The sequence below is a fragment of the Opisthorchis viverrini genome (assembly GCF_000715545.1).
Source record: "Opisthorchis viverrini unplaced genomic scaffold opera_v5_1, whole genome shotgun sequence".
NCBI classification, from domain to species: domain Eukaryota; kingdom Metazoa; phylum Platyhelminthes; class Trematoda; order Opisthorchiida; family Opisthorchiidae; genus Opisthorchis; species Opisthorchis viverrini.
The window spans coordinates 6,724,297-6,736,010 of record NW_008751657.1 but is presented as its reverse complement, the minus strand read 5'-3'; the positions used below and the strand labels follow the sequence as shown (position 1 = coordinate 6,736,010).

Genomic DNA, 11,714 nt, shown 5'->3' with positions numbered 1-11,714 from the left:
ATATATATATATATATATATATATATATATATATATGGGAGTGGTGAGGAAGATTCCCCCTTGGGACGGGCGCGAAATCATCATCATCATATATTCGTCATCGACATCACAGTATCAGTGTTAAACCCTGATATTTCGCTGCTGTGCAACCATAGTTTATTTGAAGGTAAAAGCCAACAACAAGAACCCCATTGACATTCATTAGAAGGCATATCTTGTAGCGTCTCCGACCATGGACAGAGGGGATCACGCGAATCATCCTGGAAGGCGAGTTTCACCTCAAGTATCTATACTTTTCGTGGTCGATTTTATACCCCTCTGCCAGGTCAAAGGTTGGTCACATCTCTGCTTGCGCCACTCCGTCATCTAATGGTTCGGATGCGTGGTACATGACTAGACCACCGCGGCTTTTGGCATTGGACTCATTCTTCGATTGAAGTGTCTGTTGCACAGCCAAATACTAGTTTTCTAATTGGCTTAAAATTTGCAATGTCCGACTGTTCAGCGAGTGACCATGGCCACCACCAACCTGTCTAATACGTCCAGAAACTAAACCTAACCAGGCGTCTAATATGACTTCAAACGCATCTGCTTTGCGCAGCAGCATCATGGGTGTGACATAGATGCCTTTTCGTCCTCATGTTGTCAGCCGACCATAGATAATCGGGTCATTAGCTCCTCTAAGGAGACTCCAACACCCGTGAGTCAAAGTCTGAAGTAAGCAGTCTCATTCAGGATCTCCAAATTGATCTGAGCAATAAGGAAATACCAATAACCTGTGCAACTTCCCGCTCGCCGATCTAATTACAAACCCGCCCAAACCATCAACTGCTTTGTTATGGTCTGTTTTACTGTCGATCATATAGTCATTGTTCCAAACCACCGTTCAGGGACATCAAAGTGACATTAGCAACCACATGGAATTGCACATTGCAGTTGTGGAATTTACGCTCTCTTCCGGTACGGCAGTGAAGCATCAATACTAACACTGATTTTGCTGTATTTGATGATGATGATGACGTTCTTTTACATGTTGGGAAACGGGTATTTATCGGCCAGATTTTACTTGCGCTCTCTTGACGTTTTTGTCTCTAAAAACAAGAGTAAGCATGGTGATGCACTTCAGACCGACCAAGTAAGCCTACTCTCCGGGTTCCTATTAATTCTGATGGGTTGGCTGTTATAGCTCAACCCTAGGGCGGAACGCGCTCTGTTGAGCTTGTTTCCGGTACATAGTCGTCTTATCTCCCCTCTCTTTGGAGTCGCCGAGTGAACTCTGGATTTGATGAAACCCAGTAGCCATTATTGACGTCAGTGGAAGCAGTTTGCCGCACGACTATGGTGGCGTACACAAATTTTCCTCATTCTGACCATTAAAGAGCTAGTATATACTGAAGATTGGAGTTTGCAATAGTTTTCACGACAAGAATCACTAGTGCCGTTCTCCTAATCCGTCAGGCTGGTCCGGATAGGGCACCGTTCAACGAAACGATCTACGATAGTTATAAGATCTAAGATAAAGGTGTGATCGGATGCCGAAAACCTCAGTCGTACGGGCGCTTTAGTTTTCGAGTGGGCTTAGAAGGATTATACACATGATCTTTTGATCAACAGTTTCAGACCGTAACTTCTGGACCACGTATGCACTAACCAGTCTGTGCGGTTTGTGAATTTGATTTAAGACGTGATCTTTCTGTTGTAGTGGGAGAATCACGTATGATCAGTTATCGCAGTGGATGTTGGTCCAGAGGTTAGCCTGAAAGAGTTATGTGCCATATACTTCCACGCCCGCCTGTTGGGTCTCAGTAAGGACTCAGTGCTCATGTGGGCGCAGTTGGCCGCGTCCGTCCTCACCCTTCCCTTAAACGTCCGGTAAAATTTCAAGCCCATGGTTCGGTCGTTATCAGGTTCTGCGTGACGAACGATGGCAAACCCTACTATTTACTAGTGGTCATCTGAGTATATTATTCAGCGGCTACTATAGGCAAAAGTCGAGCCTCAGATTATCAGTTCATTCACATAATAGCCGTTTAAACCATGGACTAGACCGTCTGCGGCACAATGCAAGTGGCATTCATCAACCCAAACTCTAAAGTAATCACAGAATTCTGAGTGGAATGTTGGCTCTAAGTCTATCAGAGCGCCGTTTCCTATTTTTGTTTTTAGGTGACCGTAATTTAGAGATGCGATAAATATGATTCAGAAGAAAAAGTATGGGTGGCCGTTACTAAAGTTCTCGTTATTATCATTACGACCCACTTTTCGAGGTGAGGCCCAAGTAGCTTCGCGTGGCTATAGGAGCTGGAAAGCGGTGGTTTGCTTACCTTGCCCGAACATTTGGGTCACATAATGTTCTCGATGTTGAATACATTTTGAATCGCTGTAACTTTCCTTTCATAAAATTTAAAAGTCCAACCTGTAATTTTGGGGACAATAGCCAATATGACAGCTGAATACGCGTCGCCTACTGAGGGTACCTTGGTACGAGACTTTCTGATTTTTAAGATTTAGCATTCGGGGATTTGACACGAATGGTATTCCTAGCACCACTCGGTACCTTTTGTTCAAGGTTGCACTAGCTCTGAAACTGCTAGGTGGGACCCAAAACGAAGAATTAAAAGTATGTTTATTAAACTTTTATGAACTGATCGAACTGGTAGGACTGACTGCGGACACCTCAAGTATGCGAACAGTCGCGCTGCAGTAAGGTTTAGCGTCTTTGCATCTCTGTATTTGTCGTGCTCACCACGTCTTGCAATGCCACGATGTTTCGAAAGGGAAGGCGCACATTTATTGACCTGACTGGGTGATTTAGGTGCTTTATGTGTAATGTATTCGGATCGAGCCTGTATCAACTCCTCAGCCATCACGTGTGTACTTTAGATTTTAAGAACTCTCCAAAAAAGACCGGACTCTGAGGTCACAACATGGAAACGTTTCTTTCCTCAGTTCGGTGATGAAGATGAAGCGCAAGTTGATGAAGATTGATGCCAACGAACGGAGCTCGTGTTAATTAAAAAGCCCTTCGCTCTGAAGTCGATTACTCACGTCCTAAATCATTGGGAGCAAAAATTTGTGTTTCCGATGGGTCGCATGTAGTGGGGAAGGACCATTACGAAGCAGCACAATGTAATTAAGGGCCGCCGTCTATAAAAAGAACACATGGTTTTATTCTTCCGTAGACAAGGCAACTCCAGTGGCTAGACAAAAGTGAAGGGTGTGAAATGCAACGATATCGACGGGGACGAAATCACCATACTAATAACCTTCCTCATCGTCGTCACCGACAGCATAACATCGGTATTTAATACTGATGTTTTTGGCTGCCGTACAAAGAAGACCCCGATGATTATGAACTAAAACGAGACCGATAAAGTTCACAAATGATAGAACAATGAGGGAAGCAGTCGTTGATCCATTTATGAGTTTTTTTAAATGCCCATGGTCACGAAGCTCAAGTCCACATCTCAGAGATATACCCTTAACGACGGAACGATTTAAATCGACTCCGCGTATACCCTTCAAAAACGAACTAATGTACCGTTTTAAAAACATCGACAATGTTGTGGTTACCACTTCTATTGACTGTTCTTGGAATCGATAACCCATGGTCAGTTCCAAGGTGTTGCTATGTAGTGAAACGGATTTTTTGGTCGGAATAGGAATCATGACTAGCTTTGCGTGCCAACTTGTAGGCGTCATAGTTGTTCCCACTGTCACTCAGGACCTTAAATCAAGCTTGTACTGGCAATCAGTGTCATTAACCTGGATAAGCGTGTTAAAACGGCCAACTTTTTGCTGGATGGCTAAACGTGAAAAGGGTCAATGGAACTGAAAGATGAGTCCCGAGTGAGCTGTGACCAAATATGAGTTCATTCCTCTCTGTGCATCTCGATTTTCCGCATCGAAACTTATGGCATAGATTTACTGGCTTTGCGTTTTTCTGGTGCCCAGTATTTTCTAACTGGAGGCCTTAATGTTTTCGTATGTGGTTGTTTTTCGGCTATTTTTTCCTCAACCTGTTCATTCGAAGTGAAAACAAATTAGAATCAATGGGGTCGGGTTATCTATTTGTCTCTGGTTTTCGGCTGCAACTTCTAATATATCGAGTGAAGATTGAAGATCTCCTACTATCCTCTAACTACTGGTGATCTGCACAGAAAGTAAAATGGTTCAGAAGTTGCATGATCTTTCCATCTGAAAAGACGCCACTCGAGTAGCTTTCAGTAGGTGACTACATATTTTGAATTGCTTGACCGAACAATGGGTGATGCTATATTCTGGCTGTGTGCGAGTTACTTACTTTGCTGATCAGTCACCCAGTGACCAAGCGGCTTAGTATTTAGCTGCTAGCTGACTTCTTCTGTCTAGGCTTGGGCAACCTGACGATGTCTTAACCTTCGTGCTTCTTCCTTGCTGCACGGCAGCTATACACTGAAAGAGTGACATGGCATAGGATGACTTCATTTTCAGCGTGATATCTCTGATAAGTGAAAATTTTAAGGTACGAGTTTGTGTGTGTGTATGTGCGTGCGTGTATGTGTGTGTGCGCGCGAGATTTCGTCCTGCAAGCGCGGTCACTGAATCCGAATGGCTCTGTACAGTTGTTGCATCCTTATTGGGAATTATCAGCAGTGAACGATCGATGATTTTTTAGGAGATTCGAATGTGTAACTCTACCTCCGGTGTTTATGAGGTGTAACCGATCGGTATGAGTAATTGCAGCTGATCAAATGGTTCCTTAAGTGTAACTCTGATGACCTTGGAATGTGTGTGGCATCGGACGGTTGTGAGTCCCACCCTGCGAACAAATATAGTTACAGATGTTTTGGCCTGGTGACGGCACCAGGCGTTTTAGGTTTGTCTTCATGCAGCTTCATGGATCACGTCAATCACTGCTACATATACGATCAGCATGATATTCACATTTCCATGGGTGACGTTGAACCAATCTTTTCTGTCTTATTTCAAAACAACGTTCAATCCAAAGTGACCGTAGTGAGACGCAACATCAGTAACGGTACGACCTATGTGACAAAACCTGATCACTTAATATGCGTGTTCTTTTCCTTATCCAATGTTTGAAAACTCGTGGCAATCCCATTCGAGCAGTCACATGACTGGAACACGTGGTATCACCAGCGCATTTGCTTTACCGGGGCTGAACCACAAAAGACACGTGCTGCAGTAGTTTTTGCTCAATTTCTGATGGACCTTTCCATTTCATAGTCAGCTGGGAAACTTGACAGACTGACAGTTTTTGTTTTATTCACCTGGCATTTTGCCATTTCTTCATCGGAAATAAGTCAATTGATGTTCGTCCCGGGTCAACTTTTATTTTTTTCGGTTGGATTCTTGTATTCTGTCCCATAGATTACACATAACACGTGAAGTCTTGAAGCAGGCTGACGAGTGTTTCATGGTTTTCCGAGGTGAAGTTTCGCTAATTGGAGATTTTTCTTAGATAGTTCTAGGTGGCGCGCATTTTGCTCTACGCACAACATGCGTCCCTAGGTGAGGAATGCGTTATAGATTTGTAATGCACTACTCACAAGGTTGCTGAAAATCCATCGACAGCCCACGACCGGTTTCGCCCTCCTTGGGGCTCATCAGGTTGGCGCAGTCCCCGTGTTTCCGTCAACCTTATGTTCTACTTGAGAGTTGTTGGTACCCCCAGTGGCTGCTACACCTGGGTAGCACATTTAATGCGTTCATCTATGCTTGAACAGGTGTTTCATAGACGGGTCAAATCGGAGATAGGATTAAGCCGAAAAATAGGACGCGAAATTAGCGACCCCAAGCTGGGGTGCGGTCTGAATGTTACTTAATTCCCGAAGTCGTAGTGGGATTGAATCCAGATGCACAAAGCCGTGGGACGGCTGTAAGTGAACGGCCATGTATCTACAGCTAACAAGGACTAGTTGGTGAGCTGTGCACACACGACTGTCCGGGCAATCTCACGTGTCTGAATCCTGATCTTTAGATGCGATGATGGACCGATCGCCTACCGAAACTTCACGGCTGCTGTTTCACATCCGGCTGGTACGCAAAAATCGATATGGCCTTAACTCTGTCCATCGTGCCTAAAGTCTGACGTGAAAAACCCTCTTCCAAACGTTTATGAGCCTTTTGTTGGCCAAGCTCGTTTCGCAAACTTATTTCTCTGGATAACAGTCTCTGAACATCGATGTTTCGTTGCAATAATATGTTTTCAAAGTCAGCCACTAAGGGGAAATCAGGAGGGCGTCTGCTTGCCGTCAGGGTCGGCCGTTTACTTTGTGCATCACTAGACAGATCCGCCATATCATCCGCAGCTTCTGGAGGATTGTAATCCAACCATACAACAATCGTCGAACGACCGCGATTAGTTTACTTCCTGTTTTCTGTAATTTGATCCCATACTTCTAAGCGACAAATCTCGTGTAAAAAAACTAAGAAATTAATGACATCTCTATTTTATAAGTTCACTTAAAAACCAAACTAACCCAGTATGGCCTGGTGTATTATGAGTTTTATTAAGTTTCGCTGAACCATTCAGTCGTCAACTTTTAGTGCGAATAAGCCTCTGGAAGGCAGTCAAAGAAAATGTTGCTCATTCGTAACTCCTCACCGCAGGACTTTTTTAGCGACAAGGTTGTCATCTGAAAGTGAGCTCAGTTATCGCGCTCTCCGAGCATTCATGTTGGGTGTCCTTTTTGGTAATTTGGCGCCTTGTTCGAGGTGGACCACTGAACGTCCCATTATTGGGCAATTTATGTACCGGAATGAATAAATACAACCCCAGTTATTTTCACAGTCAGAACCCTAGATATATTTTTCGGCCCTGTTATTGTGACACTGCATCTTTTCGTACATGAGCGAAAGTATCAACTTGCGCGGGTGAACGGCGAGTGTTCGCCTCTCCGTACTGTCTGACTGGGTGATAAGTGGGAAGACCCGCGCGCTATGCCTCAATCTGATAAGTACAACCGCGTCACCCAGTGGTACAATTAAACCGTATCACTGTATGTTGTCGTTGCTGTGCCAAGAGCTGAAGCCCAGCCGGGCGTGAATGGGATTGAACGTTCTTATTTTACCGTCTACTCAGTTGAACTTTAGTAGTATGTCGATGTTGGTGTTTTCGGTATGAGGGCTCCACTTCCCAGCGGAATGCCTTGTGCACAGATTCAGGAACGAAATAGTTAGCAAAATAACTCTGTTCGGTACGTTTTTATCAACACTGATGGTGCGGATACTGTTTCTTTGGAGAATATTATTGGTTTGATGGACTGACTGGGAAAACCCCATTGAGCTAGAGGCGGAAGTGCATTATTTGTTCATGTATCGATATCCTATCCTAGGAGACTCAAACGAAGTCAGACATGCTACAAACAAAGCAAGGCGGTATTGGGATGTGTTTTTCTTAATTTAAAGGCCGGCGTATTCCGAGTTGAACGCTGGCTTGTAGACGATTGTGTCGTTTGGCCATTGAAAAGAACCTCTGAGTATACGATCCGAACATACAGTGCAAAGACTACCTCAGTGTTTGGTTGGCCTTGTATTAAGGGCACTGGAATATTTTCTGTATGGAGGCCGACATTATAGTATAATGCGTCATATATACGTTGGCGTATGCAGAATCTAGTAATCCTGCGTTCCACCGAACTACATTCTTAGTATCGTGCTGTGCAGAAAACCAGGGTCTTTGGCTAGATTGAATATATTGATAAGTGGGCTTGATAGACAGGTGGATGAGAAATTCTGAAGACACCATCCCTATGCTCTGATTCTTATTTAACGTCATTATAAACTGGGGAGCAAGTTGATGCAAGTTGTCTTGAATTAACAGCGCTACTATGGGACAAGCCTATTTGTATAGTCTACAGTAGTTTTAACTAGCGTTTTCCTGCATGCCAACAAAACAGGGGGAGAGACGAGAGCAAAGTGATAACAGACTGTTTTAAATGTATTCTCGCTGCTTGTTTTTCAAAACGTCCATCTAATATCTGCATCTTCTCAGGTCGTATTTGGAGGGAACGCCACTCAAAACACCGTTGTATTACCGCGTGCCACTCGTGGAAAACTATCAATAAACTGCCGAATATGATACTGTTACTGAAAAGTTAACTGATTTTAGCAGCTCTGCACAGTGGCCGTCAAGGTCAGAGAGAGTGCATTGCTTAATTAGTGTTCAGTCGCTACACTCACTATAACTAGTTAAGTAACTAAGTAACTTTTCATCCGTTTTTCTGGTCAGTGTGGTGATTGGCTGACCACTCTTAGTATCGTGTCTAGGCCAGAAGCAGTGCGTTTTCTAACAGGTAACGTTGCTCGCGTTTCTTCCACTGCTCTTTCGAATGTGGGTGACTTTGTGTGCTACTGATGTGACTCATTATTGGGAACATCAAGACTGTTGTATGGATCCGTCGCAATCGCTGACTGTAGGTAAGTCACAGCGTCATCCGATATTGAGCGTTGGATTTACTTCCTTGCTACTATCACATGGCGATCGATCATGCTTAATTATGCTCAATTCCAGAATTTCACTTGAACGTTGAAAACTAAGTCTAGCAAAACAAATTGTTAAGGATGGAAGGAACTCAACATAGAAATGGATCAATCTACGTGGGAGTGGCTTCATTTGAAGTACATGGGGCTTAGTAATATGGCTTTCATTATCAGGTTTTTCAAACAGTATGTGGAACAGGCAATTAGTGTACCTACTGTGCTGTCAGAGTAGATAGATTTCAGGCGCAATGATTCTCACGTGCTTGGCCAAGTTGCTCGGTCCAGCTGATTGTTTCAAGTCCGGAGAAAAAGTTTCAATTCCACTGACTGCGCATTTTTTGACGAAGACAGCCTATCATTAGGTCCTTCCCTTCAGTTTTTTCCCGAAAAGTTCCTATAAGACAAGAAAGTCGAAAACCGTAATTAGGGCCTTAGGAAAATGTTAGAGTATAAGCTCTTTGAATCGGGGTTACCACTTGAAGTTCGATTACAAAGTGGCTGTCTGGCGTCAGATATTCTCTGTCATCACATCTTATGGTTTTGGAGATTTTCAAAGAATTCGTCACTTCACTCAAATCTGGGTAGTAAACTCTCTCCGTTTTTTTTCAATTCATATAGGTACCTGAGGTGACTGGCGCCATAAGGTAGCTACTATACCTGCGTCGAATTTATTCCTCCCAATTATATTTACCAGTACCATTTCAATTTGTCGTTTCTCTAAAGGGCGCTTCTTTACAATGCTTACGTAGCAGAAGTTCAAGCATAGCGATTGAATAGTAGCTGTGATGCCAGTTTAACAGCATTGCTTTAAATTGATTGTGCACTGAGGAACAAGGAGGGTAATGGAAATCTCTACTAGTTTGGTTTGGGCACTGTCCGCTCAAGTTTCTTCCGGCTATTTTAGTGCCAGTATTAAATATTTAACGGTATTTAGTAAACATAGGTTCATAATCAACTCTCCCCAAATTTTGCCCACAGCGCTCCTCTCGTCATCGGATACGCTGGGCCTACTCCGCCGGCGTCACCAATGCTTTTTCAGAGCAGAGCACCCTTTATTTTTGATGGTCTCAGTAACTTGGTTCTTGAGATGACCAGAAAAGGGATGCATTTCCCGATCTGTGTTGCTCCAGACTCGGCGTACCAACTGCAACCTCCAACAATAATTTTTTGTTCCTTTTCACTAGTTCATTATTGAGACGTTAAGAATGTGTCCGAGAACGAGTTAGAACCGAGCCCGGGTTTTTGGGGATAAGCAACTTTTTACTTGTCTAAGAACAAATTTGCATGAGCTGAAATGTACATACAAAGGTTCGGTACGAGTATATATGGTAAGTATAGTAATAAACACACAAAAATCATGACATTCACCCCGACATTGTTTGAATGGACACATATGAGCTGACGTAGACAGAGAATGATGTACTGAATCAGGGTTCTCTGTTCCTCAAACTGTAAGGATGAATACGCCGCTGTTGTTCTAGGATTTCAGGGTAACTCGGTTGGTATTCGGAGGACGGTACCGAAGAAGATTCAGATGCTTGAGAGCCATCGGGCTGACGTCCGGTTGTTTCGGTCGTATCTGGGTATTCCCCATGGGATTCAGGTTTGAGTTGTCTGCGGCGCGGCTGGGGCTAGACGGCGAAGGGACAGTTTCGACTCTTCCGTCTCGATGAGCAATGTGTGCGTAGCTGCAGTCCAGATGGTCGACTTCTACTTGTGGTTGATACTTGGATGACCTATCACCTCTTTGCGGCAGAACTGGACCATTGGTGGTCAACTAAGATGGCAACGGTGTTCCAAATGTTAAGCGACGCGTGTATTGGAAAAAAACGTTCGTGTGGAGTACAGTTAGTGGCCGTACATAACAGTGATCGGAGGCTGTGTACCGATTCCCAATTAGAAGGCGGAAGATAGTGAGATTTCAACGCTAAGCTTATTGTTTCCCAGAGGGTGCCTTTGAGGTGCTACTACAGGAAGCTACTACAGGAAGACGCTACTACTACAGGAAGCTAGTTACTTTTAATTGTGTACCTGCCTTCCACACGTGTTTGGCTAACATGGTCAAATTTCAACTTATATAAACAGCTTTACCACTTTGGAACGTTGTTCTATCACAGCAAATTTTTTGAGTATCATCCGTTTCAAAGCAAATTTTTTGAGTACCATCCGTTTCAAAGCAGGAGCGTGTTTAAAAGTAATGGGATCATACTGTCGCGAATACATACACAGTCCTTCCCTCTCTCCTTATATATACGCATATATATATATGTATATATATATAATATTGACAGATAGACATTGATAGAATACGGTTTATTGGGGACTTTGAAGGTGGAGAAAGTCAGTTATCCAGACTGGATTTTATTTGGAAAAAGAAGGAAGATGTCAAAAGTGATGTTGAAGTGGGATTTTTGAGACGACCGACCCTTGAGAGATTTGTTGTTTACTTATCTAATAAGTGATCAGAAAATCTCCCGTTTATCTAAATAGATCCAGAAAATGAAGTCAATGTATGCTGAAAGTCCGAGAAGCATTGTACAGCTATCTTATTCTTGGGTATCATGGGCAGTGTGAGTCTCACGAATTTTGTGGTGGATGTACCTAAATCTCCGTGGATGCACACTTGTGAATAACATTACAGTATTAGGTACGAGATCTTCAATGATAGTATGAAGGTCTTTCCTGCATAAAAGGCAACGGTCCATCGAGCACCTCAAAATTATTGTCTAATAAACTGAATCATCTGATAAATACTTGAAATAGGCCAGCACTCCCTAGTTTCCCTAAGGTCAGCTCTTAAGTTTATTTGGAAGTGAAGCACTGACACTCCACATCGTTGTTGTTATCGATAGGGATATCAAGGCTGGTCATGAGGATGCAAGGGAGAATCATGCGTGTCATTAGCTGAAGTAGTAGGAATGCCCGTACTCCTTTACTACAATTCGGAATGATGATGACTGACAGTTTAAACAATCATCTAAACTTACAAAGTGGGTACTAGTGAAGTTGCTCACGTGTTTTCAAAGCTGCAATTACCAGAGTGGATGAAGTGGACAGTGTATTTTCATTTCCACCTCTATTAGCAATTCACAATGACACTTGAGGATGCAATCATTGAAAGCAGGGCTCGTAAGAAACTGTGCTTGTGACAAGCCTCATCCACTTCAAACCACATCCCATAGTTTATGTCCTGCCGTCTCGTCAGTAAGTTTGGATGAAGGAACTCA

General features: G+C 43.3%; 2 protein-coding genes across 2 annotated transcripts in view; one reads left to right on the top strand and one right to left on the bottom strand.

The window, feature by feature from the left end:
- The window catches only part of T265_00107 (hypothetical protein), a gene marked incomplete at both ends in the record, with an annotated part of 38,087 nt that overhangs the window by 6,975 nt on the left and 19,398 nt on the right, over positions 1 to 11,714 (top strand). The window lies entirely within an intron of this gene.
- T265_00106 (hypothetical protein) lies at positions 6,016 to 6,303 on the bottom strand (the record flags this gene model as incomplete). Its single annotated transcript, XM_009163763.1, has 1 exon — positions 6,016 to 6,303. One exon carries the CDS (start codon positions 6,301 to 6,303, stop codon positions 6,016 to 6,018), a length of 288 nt encoding a protein of 95 aa, XP_009162027.1.